A 20,981-nucleotide genomic window follows, 5' to 3' on the forward strand; every position below is an offset into this window, starting at 1 on the left:
TTCACTCTGGCTAGGTCATGAGATACTGTCCATGAATATCACAAATATGAGCAGAGACCAGGGGCAACAAAGTGTGGAGTCCAAATCGATAGAAAACATGCTTCACGTTGACAAAGGAACTTGTAGCAAATAACCCCAAACAGAGAGTTATGATGCTCAAGATGAGTCTACTTCTATCATAGCCAAAGCTTGATTTTTAGCAGCTAATAAAAGCAGAGACTGTCAGGCTTAACTGTCAGGCTTGTAGCATCATTCACAAGCCCGTTCATAATTACAGCCGAACAGATGTTTTCTGTCAAGTACATTTGGGATTAGTTTTCACCAACTTTGCTGTCAGCTTTGTGGAAGAACTCAAATACTAAAGGTGTTACGTTTCATACATTATACATAATAACAACCCCAGGACTGATCTTAACAAAATTCAGCTGTTAAATTATACACGCAAGTGTGAAAAAACAGGAAAATTACTGTACAGGGAATCCCTTTCTAACTTTTCTCCTTCCCTTTCTTTTTGCACTGTTTTTCTACATTTTACTTTTTTTTTTTTATTTGACCTTTGACCTTTGTTATCTGTTGCACTATCCAACCAGGCTTTCCATTTTATGTTTTGCTCAATTACTGCCAATACATCCCAGACAAAGGAACCCTACAGAAATACCATCCAAGTTTTTTTTTTTTTAATTTGATAGTTGCACGAAATGTAACTTTCACTGGTGGAACAGTCTGTTAAACTCGCTTAGATCATATAAAAATGTATTATCTAAGCATACTCTGTGTGTAATCAGCAATCTCGTGAGCACAGTGCACACCAGGCATACAGATATGATAACGACACATGGTAAATCATAACTAAGCAAAAATCGTAGAGCTTTACACTCACTTTAAAACCCCATGGTTCAGATTAACTTGTCATAAAGACCCCTAGAATACAAATGCTATCACAAGACTTTCGTGTTCAATGTTGCCAAAAGTTGACTTAATGTATGGAAGCTCCGAGGTTTCAAAAAGACAAGCATTGGCTATGCAAAAGAAAAGCAACATTTGCACGCCACAGTGTTTGAATAGATGTTTAAGAGAGAAGTGCAAGGTGTTAGAAAGTAGTGTCAAATGAAGTCAGAGTAACAGTCCTCACCCTCTCTCTTTTTTCCTTCCTCATCCCTCCATCTCCTCTCCGTCTCCGCGTTCTATTTGAAGTCATTTATGACACTTCAGGGTCTCGAAGGTGGTTACTGACAACACAGAGACTCAACTGTCTGCAGCTATGAGTGTGCGCATGCATGCAAGGGTGTGTAACGTTTTGCACAGCTCCAAGTCTCTCACTCTCTCTCTCGCTCCCATTCTCTCTGTAGAGCCATAATGTTCAGTCTCCAGTGATGGATCACAGCGGAGACTTCCTCAGTATTCCTGTGTGTACACATGCATCTGTTTGCAATGTTATCAAGTAAGCTGAGGCTTATGTAGCATTTTCTTGTGTCACGGATCGACTTTTAGATGCTTATAAATTAACTGACAAGTGGACAGAGGCAGAGTGATAGCATAAAATTAAAACTGAGTTTTTTGATGAAGAGTAAACTCTGTTTGTCGTAAGGCCTCATGTGGCAGGTAGTGTTTCAGTTAGCAAGCTAACTTTGGGTTAATACTCTGGGTTTGCAGTTTTATGAATGCTGTTCACTTATGCGTGTGTTAGAAACGTTGTTTGAAAAGTTTTTGAAGTTTGTTTTTTGACGACGACCACTCTTCAGTGAGTCACAGGTCAGAGTTGGGGTGTTTTTTGATGGAGTGCTTAAATACTGTTTCCAGTCTGGTCTGAATTTGGGTTTCACACAGCACAGTAACCTATGCCGCAGAGCTGTCAGACCCCACTACAGAGCAGGTTAAATTCAGAGAATTACATTTCTCGTGCCATGGAGCTGTTTGTGTAGTAACAGGCATGTAGAATTGATCGTACCCTATCTATTATGAGATTTATTATGAATTGAAACTATTTCAGTTAATCCATTGCAAGGTATTAATGCTGTGTACTAATGATATGGCGATTGTAAGCACATTTAGTCAGAACAGACTAATAAACCAGTGAATACAAGCAAAGAAGATTTGTATTTGTTGTGCTTATGCTGCATACGTTAAAACGCACCTGTGTCCCTGAAAGCTTTTCCTGCATGTTAACCTTTGACCCCCAGCTGCAGGAGGCTGTAGATCAAGGTAACTTCAGCTCTCTTCACTCTCCTGTGTATCCCACAGTCTCCTTCCTCTTCCCTCTAAAGCAGTTTTCACACATCTGCTGAAGCCCTAAACATTTCTCAACATACCTGCCGTAAGTGCATGTGACAACCCAAATATATGATACAACTGGATTGGTCTTGCCTGCCTAGCACAAAATCCACCTGTGCCAATGTGAGAAATCCAATGCAATGGTAAATTTCTGATGAATTTACAGCAAATCACTGGTATTCATGGATCCTGGACTGTGCAGTGTATTTCAAATATTAACAACTGATTTTTCCTGACACATATTATGTGTTAAATGCATAGAGTGTATATGAAAGATGCAGTCAGCCTTTGGTTTAACATCACATCTTTGGAGGCTCTACTTTGCATTTTACGGCTGTCACCATCTTGATTTTCCAAAGCCAGTAGTGACCACATTTATACCGTAGACTGAATCTAACATGTAAAAGTAAAACGTTACCATGCTTCTCACCTCATTTTTGACCTCCATAGGCATTTTTCTAGCATACTTTTTTTTTTTTTATCTGGGATGGCTGTGGGTCAGAAGGTAAATCATTTCATCTGGTAATTGCAAGGTTGTTGATTTGATCCATGATCGCTCCAGTCCATGTCCCAAAGTATCCTTGGGCAAGATACAGAATCCCACAGTACAGGAAAAGGAAGTACACAAGAAAAAAGTGCTTGTGTGAAAGAGACATGTAGTATAAAATGCTTTGGGTGCTGGAGTAGAAAGCTGTTGTATAAGAATCAGTCCATTTATCATTTATGGCTTTAGTTGCTAGTTTGAGGTCTTATCCAACACACCATAGTGTTCATTTTGTAAATTATGGTCCAGCTTGTAACAAATTAAGGAAAAAGCAGTTGGTGTGGCTACCTTGACAAGTCACTGTCATATTATCTTGCAGTGTACTTGGTTTCTTTGTGAACTCCATCTGTGCCACGCACTCAATTTCAAAAGCAAAGAAAAAATAATATTTGTAATATTTTATGAAATGTTACAATAGAAAGAAGAGGGTGGAGGTGAGGAATTAGCAGGATCTCTCCTTTAGCAGACACATGTTTAACAGTTACAGGTCAGGGATGTATGTGTGGCTATGGTCCTCGGTCCAAACCTCTATGGCTGTAATATGGACATTTTTAAGACTTTTGGCTCTTCGTGTGATGATATTGTATTTCCAGCAGACCTGAATGAGATCTGTCCGCATCCATAATGTGGTCCATAAAGGGTCAAAACATATTTAAATAAATCTTTAATCTTTAAATCTTTACATAAATTATTTTTTACACAACAAATATTTGCATTCTTAGAACATATGTCCTGACATTCTAGATTTCCTATTTTGGTTTTGCAAATTAAATTATCTCCATTTTATTTGTGAACTAAAAACATCTTTAATACTATAACGCCCCTGTTCTTCTTTTCTGAATCACAGTTCATAGTGTTCATGCTTTGTTTTCCCACTAAACTCTTCATCACTTCTTGTTTGTAGTTATGATGACCTCCCGTGTTACTGGCAAGTGAAAAAATGTGGATCTAATCAAATTTATAACACCGCCGAGACTTACTGCAATGAAATAATCTCCACAGCACTCAGCTCAAACACGATTCATTATCATTTGTATTTTTCCACTTATTAACAATTTTCTTTTCTTGATATAAAATGGGTTAAGAGTAATCTAATTTCTTATCATGATGAAATAGTTCTTGTCAAACCGTGACTCAGCAACTTTTCATTGTTGATAATTGCACAGATATCTACAAAGGCGCTTCTATTGCCACCGGAGAGAAAGGCGAAACAATAATCTCATGTAATGTTCCCCAGAGCGTTATCGTAATGAAATAATTTTCTTCCAAGCGTGGCTCAGCAGCCCCCCCACCCCCTCACTTCACCTCGTTTTCATTTGTTTCTCATTCTTTCGATTGTTAGCGAGTTACAGCCGAGCTGTATGAAGGATGTGTGGGGGAGAAGCGGAGGGGAGGGAAGAAGACGTAGAGAAGCTTGAGGGAGGAGGAGTGAAATAATGGTGTGATGATTAGATTAAGTGAGAAAGAGAGTTGGCACAAGAACAAATGAGCTGAAGTCAGCATTCCTGACAGTTAGCGAAAGAGGAGAAATGTAAAGAAAGGCCAAAGTGGAAAATGAGGACACTTCTTCAGCCATACTTTCTTCTTTGTCTTTCCACCTCACCGATTTGCATCAACTTCATTTTTAGGATTTTTTTTTTCCTCTTGCATGTTGCTCTCTAGATTTTCCATCATTTAAAGACAGATTTTTACTAAAGACTAATAAAAATCTTCTTTTTAGAATTTTGGCCATAGTCATTTTTAAAAGCTTTTAGAAACAAAATTACCACAATTGGACGAGACGGCAGAACTGCACTTTTAGATTAATTAGAAAAGCTGCTTCACATAGACATGAAGACTTGCTTATGAGTATCGATGTAAATAAGTAAGGTACGAATGTAATAGGATGGGGCTGATTGTTCAATTAACCACACTGTAACTCATACTATTTGTCATATTATTGCATTAATAATGTGCCAAAAGGCACAAATATTCTCAGGTGATCCACTTCATGCCTTAAATTGCGATTAAAAAAGAACAAAGACTTTTGCTTATCTTAAAAGACCAAATTCATTTTGTAGCAACCTGTAAACATGTTTATTTCTGCAGCATTTAATATCAGTATTTAAGGTGCCAAAGTCAATCTATTGGGATTGACTTGGTTTTGGAGCCAGCCTCAAGTGGCTCTTCAAGAAATAAACAATAAATAAATAAACAAAATGAACTCGAAATAGTGGACTAGACATGAAAACAAGAAGAGAGAAAGAGGACATGTTGCAAGCAGAAGGAAGGAAACAAACAGAAGCTGGAATTGGCCACAGATAAAATCAAGTTATGGAGCTCAAAATGAGAGAATGAAGCAGGGAAAAATGAAATACTATGTTTATAGATGGGAAGAAGACACTTAAAAAAGTGAGCTTCGATAACTACAGAAAGGAGTGCGTTAGGTATTTGGGTAAAAAGACTTAATCTTCAAAAGTATTATGTATGACAGAGGTGAGCAATGAAGACAGGAAGAGTGGGAGGAACTGGGGATTATTTTGATACAGAAAGCTCTAGGATGAGGAGAAAGAGGACAGGACACAGATAAAGTGTTTTTACAGAAAGGTAGGACAGAAGATACTAAAGAGATCAGAAATCAGGCACCCTCTTGACACAGCTTATCCTCTTCTTAACTGTCTTTCCTCCTTTTTGTTTCTTGCTTTCCAGATCCCAGAGCCTTTTTTGCAAGTGTTGGAGCAAATGTTTTTAATGTATGTTTACTTACGATCTCTTAACCTTTATGAAATAAACTTTCCTAAGGACAGAGGCACATCTGTCTGTTCAGCTTTATGTTCGTGTTCCATATGAACCTGGGGTTTTGGGTTATTATTATCTATTTTCATCTTTGAGGCAAACTCCTGGCATAAGTCATGTAGGCATATTTCTAGAAATTAACCGTAAGACTCCACACACGAGACCTCTTCCTCCATCTTTCAGTGTGACACAGTCCACTAAAGAGATGCTTACCTAAGATGGTCATTCAGAAGAACATAGAAACAAACAAAGACACCGGCTTTATTAATCCCACACTGGGGAAATTCACACGTTACAGCAACACAAGGGTCAGCAAGAAAAAGTGAATTAGAGATAATAATTGGAATAAATAAAAGAGAAAAACAATAGTGTACAAATAAAAAAATACACAATTTTACATATGTACATAAAGTGAAGTGGCAGTGATATATGTATTTATATATTTTTGCAGGCAACTATCACGTGTGTGTGTATTGTACAGTCTGGACCAAGTCTTACTTGCTCTTTTAATTTCATTAAATTTGCGTTTCCCAAGCCAGTGTCTGGTGCATATGAACTTTCCATATGTTACAACAACAGCATAAAGAAAAAAAAATCTGTGTAAGGACGGTTGCGGGGGAGGGCAGGTGGAAGTTGCGGTCAGATACTAATAAAGGTGACTTTACAGCTCTGCGCGTGTTTATCTTCAAACTTGTGTGGTGTGCAGATAAACTGTCTGCTCTGCGAGTTTGCTTTATAGGTGTTTTTAAGTGCGGCATGGGCTCGTTTGTGCAGGTCCAGATACTCACCAAGTGTAACACACTGTCAGACGCGTGATCGTTTTGCTCACATGCACACTCCTAAAAGTGCAGTCTTTCATTTAGCTTTCAAACAAATGCATATAAAAAATTTTTTTTTTACTTTTTGTCAAACACACACACACACACATATATATATATATATATATATATATATATATATATATATATATATATATATATATATATATATATATACATACACACACACACAAAACCTCAGTCTGTCCTGCTTAAGCTCCTGTTCCTTGCAGGGCTCAGTGTGAGGCTAAGGGGATTTAGAGTATACAAGACTTACAGATTTATACTGACTCCATCTCTTGCTTTTCATCTCTCACCCCTCACACTTTGCAGGCCTACTGTAAAACCTGAAGTATAACTATAACATGTGAAACAGATGGAGCAGCAAGACGAGGAGAGAAGACGAAAAGTGGGGGGGGGAATGTGACAGTAATCCGAGGAGCAAAAAGATGGTTGCAGAGAAAAGACAGGAGAAATGAGAATGGAGAAAAGAAAGATACGGAGGAGGAGGAGATGAAAGTGTTTTGGAGGCCTTTGTATGTGTACAGTCTAATATTTGTCTAAGTCTTTATGGATCTCCCCTCAAGTGGCAACTTAACAAGCCTGTTATTTTTCTGCGCCGGTTAACAAGCTACACAACAGGTTGCATGATGGTTGTGTGTGTTTGCAGTCTGAAATGTGCAAGATGAACCAACCCAGTTCTTGAAACTCAAATACAAATGGACAGTTGGGAAGCCCTCTGTTACTGTTTTCCTCTTGCGCACAAAAACACACACATATGCACACTTTTTCAGGCAAAGCTCATGGACTCACTCAAAAATCTACTTCTCTCCAAATTAACTTCACGCGCACACGTACACACACTGGTTTATGCTCCGTCTAAAACACGAATGTCATAATGATGATCGTGCTAAATTCCACCTAAAAACAAAAACGTGTTTCTAATGAGATATATTATTTTTGTCTCTGCAGACGCAGAACAGGATGAAGCTGATGGCGGACAACTATGAGGATGATCATTTGAAGGTTTCATCCCCAAACTCAGAGCAGCCCAACAATCACAAACCCTCCCCAGACCAGGTAAGATAACTGCCCCGGACGGTGTGCATTGGCCAAACCAGTGAAATCTTTATTTTCTTTAATAATATTTGAATGAAAGACTTTCCAGCAAGTCATATTGCCATTTCTGGGCTATTGGATGTTAGCTTATTTCTCTTCAAATTTACTAATTAAAGTTAACCATTTTTTAGCACTATTACTTGTTCTGCACTCTCTATATCTCTGTTAAGTTTCCCTTTTTTGCTAAACTAACTTCCTGTTTCTGAACTCACGCTGCGGCTGGACTGAACTAACCGATAGGACGATGAGGAGGGCATTTGGGCCTAGCCAATCACATGCCTTCTTCCTCACCCTCAGTCCATCATTGTGTACAGAAGGGTGAGCGTCTTCTCTGTCTGGATTTGATCATGGCCATCGTTTCATTCGTCTTCCTTTTCTTTAGTTTCATCCGTGACTTTGTGATCTCATTCTGGCATCATTGTCTGTCATTTCACTTTATTTGTGGCCTCATATCGTTTTTTATTTATTCAGTTTTCCTCCATTCTTTCTAACATTGAAATCCAATCTTGAAATGCATCTTTTATTCTGTGATTCATCTTTCCTTTCCTTTTCCCTTCAGCCATCAAATCTTGAATTGTGCTTCATTTGTTCAATTTCTCATCCTTAAATATAATTTCATCCTCTCATGATAAGGATTTCTTCCAGTTGGCATTCTCTGAACTCTTTTTTATGATTTATTTTTTTCCCTGTGCATTTTTATACCCATGATTTCATTATTTCAACCTTCATTAATCTTTTGGATGATTCCCTTGTTCCCCAAGTCTACTTGGGTCTTGCCTTTGGTTTGATATTGTAAGCTTCATGTGTCAATCATATGCCAACTGAGACCATATTCTTATTCAAATCAACTGAAATGTGTGATGTAGTGTTGGAAATGTGCACCTTTGCTAAACTGCTATGTAAAAAGTATATTTCTTCTGTCAGAAATGATGAAAAGAAGGTTTTTCCTTTGACCTTGCTCCTGTGTTGTTTTTTTAATCATACAATAGGGGCTTTCCAGTATTTCAAAAGCCCAAAGGTCATTAATTGTAGATGCGTAACAAGATTCAACTCAAGAAAAAACAAAAGACACCCAACCACAATACGTCTAATGTAGAGCAGTCTTTCTTAAGAAAAAAGAAAGAAACCTGAGCATTGAGTAGTGCAAGTGTTCAGGTTTCAACGCCAAACTGGCAAAGTCACTTGTTCCCATTAAACTCTTGAAACAAGTGAATTGGAAATTTTTACACATTTTAAGCAATTAATGGTTAAAAGGCTCTTCTAAGTTTAGTGGTTATTAAAAGGCATCCAAACGGTTGGATCTACTAAGACCACAGTGCAGAGACGGCACCACATATGAGCTGCACATGCTGCTTTTAGTGCAGCTCAGCTGCTCCAGATGGATTTCCCATTGGGATGCTAAAAGCCCAAAGGTTCACCATTGGATCTAAGTTTGACCCTGGTTATTAATTAGCGGTAGCACCTCCCTGCTGAGAGAGGCAGCACACACACAGCTTATACTCTATCTCCTTTTCTTTCTGTTTCCACCTCTCTGTATTTACATAGCCACATGAAAACACACTCTCTTGGTGTGTAAGATTGGTAATTTGCCATAGCACATTTCATCCGCACAGTGAGTGATTGTGTGTATTCTGTGAGGGGATTTTGTGCTGCAGCTGGACAATGAAATGCTTCAGAGACAACTGCTGCTGCACAGAAACACAGGGGAGCACTCTTAAGACACATCAGGCATTGTCAAGGCCACTTCATGGTATTTTGCTTTTTCAAATAGCTTTCAGATTTATTAGATGCATAACTACACAAAAAATAGTAGAAAATGTACATTTTATAAATTAGCAAGTGTCTTTTTCAGAGTTTTTTAATGTGTTTTAAAATCTGTCACCATTTCTATGGAAGTGAAAGTGATATTACATTTACATTACTTATTCCTGAGATGTTTTTTTGTAAGGTGGATTAAACAGTTTGACAATACAGTCTAAACATGTAATTGGTTCAGCTTGTTTGGCTGTTGGTTAACAATCTAGCATCCACAGTTTTAAAGACATCATGTTCAGATTTTGTGTGATGGTAGATACCAGAACAGCCCGAGATGATTTCATTTTGGTGAAATGGTCACGCTCTTCGGGGAGAGTTGTGCTCTGTGAGTGTTCTTGTTTTCCTTATCAAACAAAACAGTTTTTCACACGTCTTGCCATTTTTTTCCCCCATCTCACAAGCCCAAAACCCTCAAATTAATCCAGTTACAACAGCGGTCCCCAACCGCTGGGCCACGGACTGGGCCACGACCCAGTCCGTGAGTCGTTTGGTACTGGGCCACGAGAGTTGAGGTTCGGGTGTGAAATTTATGGTTTTCAGGGTTTTTATTGGTTTTTAGCATTAACTCGGGTTACCTGGGTCTTTTCCCGTGTGTTATGAATAAATCTTATTTTTTTCTGGTACCGGTGCTGGTTTTATTTTGTTGTATTTATCCACGACACCTTAAAGGCCAGTCCGTGAAAATATTGTTGGAAATAAACCAGTGAAATACGAATACAGAAGATCCAAGCTCCACAATGAACACCCGCGGACGACCAGCGGATTCAAACCCAGAACCTTAATGTGAGGCAAACACTAATGCTGTGCAGCCTCTTGTATAGTGTTTGCGTATTCCCCCCTGTCTGAATGGGTTCTGTCTGGGTACTCTGGCTTCCCCCTACAGTCCAAAGACATGTAGGAGTGAATGGTTGTCGGTCTCTCTGTCTTAGCTCTGCAACAAACTGACGAGCAGTTTTACAACCGGATGATACATTTGCTTGGCAGTTTAAGAGATCATCTACTAGCCAAGACTTCATCGGTTGGGTCACTGAGATAGCACTTACAGAGCAGTGAAAGCCTACACCCACTACTGATGCTGATGCTGGACAAATATGTGCATTTTTGCTGGTGTGTATTTGTCTCAGAGGGTTCTGCGGAGGAAGAAAAGTCTTGATTTCACCATATAATGTGGCCATAGAGGTTTTTTTTTAATACATCCCATCAGTGAGGCTAGCTGAATGTCTCTCTATGGAGTTCTTTCATAGAACAGTAAGAATCTGGTAGGCAGGCAGGGGAGTCTAATAAAGAAGCACAAACACACACACACTGACTCACAGTGCTGTATAAAGTTATTTCTCCTTTGGGATTGTTTCATACTACAGTAAGATACTGAGAAGCCCTGCGGACCCATTAACCACACACACACACACATTGCATATGTTGGCTATTGGAGGCTGTGTAATACAAGAAAAACATGTATACCTTAATGAAAGTCTTGCGAATACTTTCAGTGGTCTGTGTTCCTGTTCGTATTTTATCCCATAATTCCTCCTCCATTTTTCTTATAATAGAACTTAAAGAAAAGGAAACAACTCGTGTTATTTCTCTCCTAATGTCTTCCTCATATCGCCGTCATTCCTTCCATTCTTCGTGTCTGTTTCTCATTCGTCTTGTATTTGATCCGCAGAGCTCCACTGCAGGTCTGGAAAGTGTGGACAGTGATTTTTTTTTTTAAGCTTTCTGACAGAATAGTATGAATTACAAAGTGTGAGAGGACAGCTGTTACAAATATGTTAAGTATGTTTGTAGAGCAGTAAAGCCAAATTTGGAGAATTTTCTTCAGATATTGCCATATTACACATTAGTCTGGGAGAGATAACGGCCTCACTGCACATCTGCCATCAGCAAATATAACTCAGAGCCAAAGAAAGAGGGCTTGAAATGCCGAATGTGTAGAATCTCTTCAGCCTTTTAACTCCAAATGTTGTCGTTCCCTCTCTTTCCTTCTCGGTCTACCTCCCTTTCTCCTCCAGAGGGAAATGTTCAGTAATGTATTTTGTAATGGACTGTAACCTACTGGCAGGTCCTCCCTGGAAAATACTGTAACTGGAGCCATTTACAAAGCTGATAACCACCATGAATGAGTGTGAGTGTGTGTATGTATGTTTTTCTGTGTCGGAACCTATTTGTGTCTGCGTGTGTATGAGTGTATTGCGCTGACTTGTGCTACCACACATTTAAAAGTGTATATTTTATGTGTTTGTGTGTGTTAGGGTTAGGTTTAGCTGCTGGTGAGTATTGGCGATTCACTGGAAAAACACAAAATTGCTGAGACTTTTTCTGTCAGTTGTTTGTGCAGCAAATCAGGGAAGACTCAAAATCACAAGTGACAGCTCCTCTGATGTACTGTCACTTTTCATTGTTGCGTCAATGCCACTAAAGAATGGAGTACAATTTTTTTTCACAAAATCCCTCCATCCAATCTACTTTTGATGAACTTAACCTCAAAAGGATTCTCAAATGCCAGAGCAATTAAATTATGTTTTTGTCAGTGTTTAAGTGATAACCAAGTAAGTATTTTATAGTTAGAAAACATGCTAAAAGTGACTAGGACAAGTAGGCAACAGGTAAGCGACTGCTTAAAGCTGTACTCCAATGCTGACGCAAAGGTGCTCGGTAGCTCAAGCTGGAAAACATGGAGAATTTATTCCTAATAATTTTCAAAGTTTGTATTCTCTGTACATTTATTGTACTCTGCTACAACCCAGAATGTGCATTTGGCACAAACTTACAATTTAGACCCAATAGCTGGGTCAGATCAAGGGCACATTCTCACCATAAACAAACTACTCTGGAGTTCATTTGGAACCAGGCCTCCTCCAAAGGGTCTTGGTGCAGTTGATTTGGTTTTGGCCCTAGTGCAATTATCATGTTCATATCTGCACAGATGAATTGCACCAAGAGGAAAAACAAACCAGAGTTAACGGACTAAACAGGGCAGGGGTTAAAGCAACCTTGGAGGTGAACAACAAAAGGCGGGAAAGGAAACAGATTATCAATTCTACAATCAAAACCAAGATAATCTTAACTCAGACAATAATGTTGACTACTACTGGGAGATATAACCAAATGGACAATGTAGCAGATGTACTGCCTGGTACAAGATGAAGCTTTAAATGGGTGGGGGTATAGCAGTTTGAGTATACTCAATTGTACATTGCTGTAACACCAGGGTGATGGACAACTTTTCAGCAATAAAAAATGGAACAAGACACAGAGACATGGAGCACAAGTAAAGTCTAGACTTGACTAAGCCTGCATGTTGCAGAGAAAATACAGGTTTTCCTTACAGCTTGCTGCCTGGGGAATCTACAAACAGTAAAGCAACGGCAAAAGAAAATGAAGAAACCAGAACAAGATTACACTGCAATGACTCTCGCTGTACCATTACAATTAAGGCCTCAGTAAAGTTGTGCATTCCTGCTGCTGCTGCCAACGTGTTTCAAAAGGCACAACTTTTATTTTAAAGATGAATGGTCTCTGCATTCAGTTTGTGTCACACATTTTCAACTTTCATTATCGCTCAACAACTAGTTGGGGAGCGTTTGGAGATAGGTGGGCATCGTCCATGAAAACTAAGGTCGACTTCAACAATTCACAAGTGACCCAAGCAGGCACAAGGAGGTTTTTGGCGTAGCACCATGTACCTCTTTGTGACCAGTTTCACCCTAGCCAGTGATGGCTGACACCGTGTTGCCAGTTGTTTTAAGAACTTTGAGTATCTGGGATAGACACACACACACAGAGACAAGCAGAGAAAAATAAAAATAAATAATATGCAAAATAAAAATTAAGTGACACAAGATCAAATTGAGAAAAATATAAAAAAAATGTAAATGAAGTGTTTGGCAACACAAAAACAATTATTATTTTTCCTGCTATATTTATCTGATGATGTCATATCATCATTTATTTATTGATGTTCACCGACTTCACCAAATAACATTCTGTGTAAAATGAATGTATATAATCAAACCCCAAACCTGAGGCAAATTCACATCGATATTTGTAGTTCTTGTGTGTAAGAAGTGAAGACGTGACGAGGTTAAAAAGTGGAGGAAGAGTTTAGAGAGAAAGATGTTACTGCGCTGAGGATCCTGTCAATGAAACACATGGGTTGTGTTTGTGTGTGGGTATGCTGAGTGACGATGAGCACAGCTCGCAGAGTGTGGACAGACGCTGCTGGGATTAAATATACTTTACCCACACACACACTAACAGCCCTCTTAAAATGCTTCCTCTGCACTTAAATCGTAGTATTCCCCAAGGAGAACAGTGTGTGTCAGCACGCCTTATCTCTGTGTGTGTGTGTGTGTGTGTGTGTGTGTGTGTGTGTGTGTGTGTGTGTGTGTGTGTGCCCTGGGAGGTCTCATGTCATGCGCCCAGAATGCATGTATCTGTTTTGCTCATCTGCACTTATATAGTCAGACGTTCAACAAGAAATGATGCTTTTTAAAGAGAATCGGCTTTCTACTTCTGAGTTCATAATAGCCATTACCTGTGGATTGGTGGGGATTAATATGTTCTTCCAGTATTCTGTTTACTCGTGAGCATGACAGTCTACCAACAAAATATGTTTTTATATATATGTTCACCTCTTTCCTCTGTCTATTTTTCCATTAATTAATTCGTCTTTCATTAATCTAAATGTCTGAATTAGCCAAAACTAATTTTACTTTACACCGAGGTAAACTTTGCCCTAAACATACAGTCTGTGGTGTCTGAAATCATATTTTCAATTATATTATATTAAATTATATTTTCTTGTTTGCAATTTATTTGAACTCCTACTACTTCCAAGCACTTTGCAACTTGTGTGCCTTTGAGTTTTGGTATATATTTCTCCTGTTTGCTATTCATTCCTCCTGTCTACTATTTATATTTTATTCCGGCACAGTTGTACATGTACAATGACAATAAAGGGCTATTCTAGTCTATTCTATGAAATCTGTTTGTTTTTTGACCCTGTAAAAGCAATTTTCCAGTGTTAAAATTTCAGTTTTGTGAAAAAACAGCTACAAAAAATAAAAACAACTGATTTGTAGGGAAGTGATTTGAGAAGAGGTGTGCTATAAATCAAGTTCAACATAGCCAGGCTTTTTTTGTGTTTTTGTGCCAGGCTCAAAAAAACCCTTAAAACTCTTGTCAGAAAAGAGCAGCTCTCTTTTTTTACCTGGCTAAATCACCATGGTAACTATGCTGAACATGTTTTAAGCGTATTATAGGTTCTCTGCTGGGGGATTGTGTCTTATATGTGCAAATTGTTAAGCTGTACTTTACTAGAAACTGCTGAAAGAAGCACCGCATCATCAGGGGAATGTGTGTGCATTAACTTTTTGAAAGCAGTCTCAATTACACATCCATCAGTGCCTCATCAGGCAAGCTGTAAGAAGACTTTTACCAAGCTAACAAATACTTAAACTATGCATATATCACTGGTATTTTTATTTGATTTGATTACTTTTTTCAATTCATGAGATTATTTCAGTTAATTGGATTTTTTTTTATGTTTAGTTTTTAGTTTTGTTTCCATAAACTACAATAACCTTGGTGCTCACAGTGGATCAGCTGCTGTAGGTGCAGTGTTTGTGGAAACTGAGCACATTGTTTTTCTTTAAATGAACTACTTTAAATGGTTTTCTCGGCTGAAAACTGCCCATGAGGGTCTTCTTTCAGTCTCAGCTACAGCTGTGACAGTATGCAATTAAAAACAGTGCACTGATCCTCATTATTAGAAGCGCTTTCTCTGGCTTTCTCTCAGTGTGCCTCTGCTTCATTTTCTTTGTCTTACTCATCTTACATTTGCCCATCACTGCATGTCCATCTGGCCTAGTATTCTTGCAAAATCGTTATTATTATCGTTCATGTTTTTTGTTTTGCTATTTTTCATACAGTAAACACATAAAAGAATACATTTTCTGTTTTCCTCCTTCAGATTCTTTCTCCTCTCCTGGATCTTAATCAGAATCGCAGTAAGCTGAAGCTGTACATCAGTCACCTGACCTCACTGTGTCAGGAGCGAGACCCAATCATATTGCAAGATTTTGCCCCGCCCCCCGCCTATCACCGCTCTGACTCCGCCTCCTGGCATACGCAGCTGCACAGCATGACGCAGGAACAGGTGAGGACTCCTGGGTGTGTTCTGAGTGAGAGATGAGAGGAAGGAAAAAATGAAATGCAACGACATCAGTCATTCCTGCGGTTCAAAAAAAGTGTTTGTGTGTGTAAGAAAAAGGGGGAAAAAAGAGCGAGAGCGTGTTCTATTTTTGAGAAGCGTGGAGGGAAAAAAAGCGATAATATTTAGTCGCTCCTCATTTATCAATTCTTTAAAACTCTCCACTGTGTGTGTTTGTGTGCTTGCCTTTACATGCTGTATGTGTTGACATGCACGAGGTTGCATGCTTGTTCTTGCTGTGAGTGTGCAGATGTGTGTGTGTGTGTGTGTGTGTGTTTGCATGTAGGAGTAGGGGCACACACTTGGGCTTGCCTGGCAGGTTTTTGGCGCTGCTTTTGACATTATTGAAAAGATTTACTCCAGCAGGTCACCTGACGACAAGCGCCTGGCTGCGGAACAAAAACCGTTTCAGACATTTTATTTTACTGGGAGTAAACTCCGTTTCAAGCTTTTGGCAGCAGGGAAAGGGTTGGTTCATATACAGTGCAGAGTAAGGAGGGTAGAGAAGTATATTTATTTCACTGTCAAAAGAGTTGTCATCTTTGAGAGGGAGGAGAGCAACGGGAAGGGAATCAAGGATAACGAAAGAAAAGGTGAGGCTTCGAGAAAGTTACAGAACCACTGGCCAACCTTGCTTGCTTAGATGTTGCTGCATTATCATGGCAACCAGCTGTGTTTTCAGATATTCAATATAAACAGTATATTATTAAATTTAAAAAATTGTGGCCCTCTGCGGCTTCCCCTGTCTCCCTCTCTGTCTTTTTCTCCATATTGAAAACGTATCAGGCAATGCATGGTCGCTACATGTGGTATGCATTGAAGAACGTAACTTTAGACACACTCGCAGAGCTACGTGACAGAGTGTGTGGTTGGGGTACAGCGGGACTAGTTTTCTACAGTCTGTATGAAAGCCCTTTTTGTGTCTTAATGCAAGGAAATGTCTCCGTTAAGCACAAAGTGTTTCAAAAACGCTGCTGCGTGGTGTCGATTTAAATAAACTTTCGATATGTAAAATTAAATTCTCATTTAATCACAGGTACATTAAATGAACAAAGAAATGGTCTGGAGGCCTTTCGTGGACATTTTTCACCATCAGCCTGCTTTCATAAAAAAAAGCAGACTGTTCTGTGGTCTAGTGGCTGAAGATCTACATTTTCAAAAGAAAAACATAGTCTATTAAAACTGATTATGTGGGCAGCTGTGAAAGCTTATCTAACGAGGCTGAATGTAGCCTGCAGTATTTTATTCCTAACTTATATTTATAAAAACATTTTCAGAATATTGAAAACATTTGTACCAAACTGCGCTCACGGCCACATCCGAGTCAAATCTACAACAGAGGAAAAAAGAGCTTAATAGACCAACCTACCCAATTCACCGCAAATGACTTTTTTCCTTTTTCGCATTAACCATTTTCATGGCAGGGTGCAATGTTTTGATTTTTGTTATTTTGCTGCAGGGGCAAAATGAACTCCTAGAATAGAGTTACAAAAAAAATCGCTGTGCCTGTCTTTACTGTAGTCAAACTTATCCTTGCATTATTATAAAGTAGCTGTATATGTGGTGATTATCACATATACACGTGAGGTTACCAATCGTCATGTAACATAAAGCTGAAGAAGAAATTTAATACCTGATGTAACTGCCCTTGAAGTGGAACTTTGGTACTTATCCCTTATTTTCTGTCATACATATGTTGATGCTCAACAATGTGGCCAAAGTTTCAAATAATGGGGTCAGTATATCTTCACATAATCCACGCGAGCCACAATTTAGACTTCACTCTGCTATAAACACTCTGTTTTACACTGCTGGATGTGTAGTTGGTAAAGAGAGAGCGGATATTCTTAATATAGTCATCTCGGGCACACAGCTCTGGTTTGGCACAGAGGGCCCACACACCTGCTGCTCAAACCTTCTGTTTATGTGGATCAGCCAACCAGAACGAAGCTAAAGGAGAGGTGGAGGAGCTATATTAACTTTTTTCAGAACTAATTTAGTAACTAATAAGCTCTCCTTTAACCTGTTTGGATTTTTCCATAAAAAAACAATAAAGCCTTTACATGAATGTCTTTTAATTCCTGCACTGGGAAGTGAGGCTGGAGTTCATGAAAAGCTGAGCTAAAGGGCCCTATAGATGTTAACTCAGAGGTGGCTTAGACTAGTGACAGAGTCCTCTGTACACCACCACTGGAGATCAGTGTGTTTAGAAGTGGGTCAGCTGTTATCGCGAACATGTTTACAACTCTTTCAGAAAATACTAATGGTGACTAATGTGTGAGGTACAGATCTGTTAGAGGGACGTGGTATTTAATGCTAAAGAGTGACAGTGTTACTGTGAGCTCCTTTGAGGGTGTTTTACTCATAAAGGTGGGAAGACTGTTTTACTGTGGATGGACAATAACTGCTGTGCTTCTCCTTTGAGCCTCTTGGACACATCATTAAATTCATAGAGAAAAAGCCCTGAGTGTTTCACTCTCCTCTGTGTGTCCAGCGTGGTGAACTGTTGTGTGGTAGAGTTCATATCTGCTGTGCTTTCCATGCAGCCCCACAGATTTTTTTTATTTTATATTGGATTAAATTGCGGTTCTCTTGCTTTCCTTAGAAGTTAATTAAGTTATTTTTATGCTGTAGACAAGCCCAAAGGGTATTTATTCCTAAAAGCCTGTCTTTCTTTGACATCCTTAGTGATGTGTGGCTAACTGTTGAATAAGCAATTACACCCACTCCCAACCCTGTTTGGTCACTGGAAGCTTTAAGTTATGAATGATGCTCTGGTGTGTACTGAGGAAAGTGTTTCCACACTGAGTACAGCAGAGACCAGGGCTGGGGTTCACTGGACTTTAGTCTATATGTGAGGGTTACATGTTCTGTACAGTGGTCATCCGCTAAATGGATAGGTATAAAATTATGCACAGACTTTCGACCTTTCTCCTAGCACTGACAGCAGATTGGCAGATTTGGTTTGTGCTGTTTTAAAATAAATATGGGGTTCAAATGATTCATAAATCAGAGTCCCACTTTTTTTTTTTTAGAAATGCAGTTGTACTCATTAGTTATTTTATATACTATTTTTAGTGGGATGTTTCCATTAACAACATCACAGTTTGAATCTTTCTTCTTCTTCTTCCTCTCTTTTTCTGCAAACCCACCCATATTCAGGCACCACTTGGCGCCATGTGTTTTTTTTTTTATTGTTGTTTTTTTTTTTAAGACCCCAACCCTGCCTATGTACAATCGCACACACACACTGCCAGTCTTTCATTCAGACCCGTGTTTCTCGTTTTCCTTCATCATGTGTCAGCATCACCCTGACTGACCCTCTTAATGCGCACACAGACTCCCTCCAGACCACCATGTTCCAGTGTGCCAGCCTCTCTTCTCTGTCTTGTGGTGAGTGTGTGTGTTTTACAAGCCTCTCCCTGGCTCTGTTAAAATGCCTGGCACTCTGTAAACCCATTAGGCTCACACTAAAATAGCATGTAAAACCCATAGATGCAGACAAAATCTCACAGGCGGAAACCTACATGTCTGGCACCCACATATGGATTAACATGAATGCACAGCAATCATGAATGACCATTGGAGGCTTGTCTATCTTGCTGTGTGCTTCTGTAATGCGGCACAAACTCAAAACTTTTACTAACACTCTGCTGTGCCGCTTATCCCCAAAAAATGCACAATACAAATATGGAAAGAACACAACGATTTATAAATCTATAAACACTATATTTAATTTAAAATTGTAAAAAAACACAAAAAAAAACAGGTAAAAAGAAGGAAGTGTTTCAGCAATCATCAGCGAGGTTTAAGACAAACAATCACAGCATATAAAAGCCAGGTGAGATCCCATTACCAATCAGAACATAATGAAAAACACCGGCAGAAAAAACGTGCCAAAGGTAGCAGACGCGTGCCAACAATCGTAATCATAATACACTCCTACAGTTCTACAAAAATAGTATCAACACACAACCAGCAAACACAACAGTATTAAAACCACTGGAATAGGAAACGTAAACAGAAAAATGTGTTTCCACTAAAGTTATCAGACATCAAAAAATACATAAACAATCTGAAGAAAAGCCCGTACATGAAATATCACAAGAAAAACCAAATCACTAAAACAGCTGCACAATAGCTCTTGATTCAAGCTTTTAGGGGGTTTCAGTGTGTAGTGGTTGAATCCAGTCTGCAACCCTTTGTATTAAATGTTTGTATACTTTCTATACCTTGGAATTTATGGGAACTCCAATATGTCCAGCTGCATTAAAATGCTTTCATCAACATACATCTTATATCGCTTTTGTGCTCAGAGATTCTGACTTTTAGGTCACGAGTAAATCACAAATTAGGTTCTCTAAGAAACTAGATTTTTGAGTTTCTTTTTCCTTCCAGTGTAAGTGGTGTAGAAAAGCATCCTCTTTGAACACAGCAGTGGATACAATTTAACATGGGATTCGTGATCAAGCTTTATACAGGGAGTGCAGAATTATTAGGCAAATGAGTATTTTGTCCACATCATCCTCTTCATGCATGTTGTCTTACTCCAAGCTGTATAGGCTCAAAAGCCTACTACCAATTAAGCATATTAGGTGATGTGCATCTCTGTAATGAGAAGGGGTGTGGTCTAATGACATCAACAGCCTATATCAGGTGTGCATAATTATTAGGCAACGTCCTTTCCTTTGGCAAAATGGGTCAAAAGAAGGACTTGACAGGCTCAGAAAAGTCAAAAATAGTGAGATATCTTGCAGAGGGATGCAGCAGTCTCAAAATTGCAAAGCTTCTGAAGCGTGATCATCGAACAATCAAGCGTTTCATTCAAAATAGTCAACAGGGTCGCAAGAAGCGTGTGGACAAACCAAGGCGCAAAATAACTGCCCATGAACTGAGAAAAGTCAAGCGTGCAGCTGCCAAGATGCCACTTGCCACCAGTTTGGCCATATTTCAGAGCTGCAACATCACTGGAGTGCCCAAAAGCACAAGGTGTGCAATACTCAGAGACATGGCCAAGGTAAGAAAGGCTGAAAGACGACCACCACTGAACAAGACACACAAGCTGAAACGTCAAGACTGGGCCAAGAAATATCTCAAGACTGGTTTTTCTAAGGTTTTATGGACTGATGAAATGAGAGTGAGTCTTGATGGGCCAGATGGATGGGCCCGTGGCTGGATTGGTAAAGGGCAGAGAGCTCCAGTCCGACTCAGACGCCAGCAAGGTGGAGGTGGAGTACTGGTTTGGGCTGGTATCATCAAAGATGAGCTTGTGGGGCCTTTTCGGGTTGAGGATGGAGTCAAGCTCAACTCCCAGTCCTACTGCCAGTTTCTGGAAGACACCTTCTTCAAGCAGTGGTACAGGAAGAAGTCTGCATCCTTCAAGAAAAACATGATTTTCATGCAGGACAATGCTCCATCACACGCG

At 39.3% G+C, this 20,981-nt stretch overlaps 1 protein-coding gene across 11 annotated transcripts in view; it reads left to right on the plus strand.

Moving 5' to 3' along the window:
* LOC309692481 (ELKS/Rab6-interacting/CAST family member 1-like) overlaps nucleotides 1–20,981 on the plus strand; it is a 152,280-nt gene that overhangs the window by 113,993 nt on the left and 17,306 nt on the right. For 8 of the 11 annotated variants that reach the window (XM_082511032.1, XM_082511036.1, XM_082511039.1 and 5 more), the window contains 2 exons: nucleotides 7,381–7,488; nucleotides 15,317–15,502. In XM_082511032.1, the coding sequence (XP_082367158.1) occupies nucleotides 7,381–7,488; nucleotides 15,317–15,502 (294 nt within the window). Of the gene's footprint in view, nucleotides 1–7,380; nucleotides 7,489–7,767; nucleotides 8,079–15,316; nucleotides 15,503–20,981 lie in introns of those variants that run through there. The other 3 variants (XM_082511042.1, XM_082511033.1, XM_082511034.1) reach the window with 3 other exon arrangements.

Source organism: Aulonocara stuartgranti (assembly GCF_965226115.1).
Source record: "Aulonocara stuartgranti genome assembly, chromosome: 17".
Classification (NCBI taxonomy): domain Eukaryota; kingdom Metazoa; phylum Chordata; class Actinopteri; order Cichliformes; family Cichlidae; genus Aulonocara; species Aulonocara stuartgranti.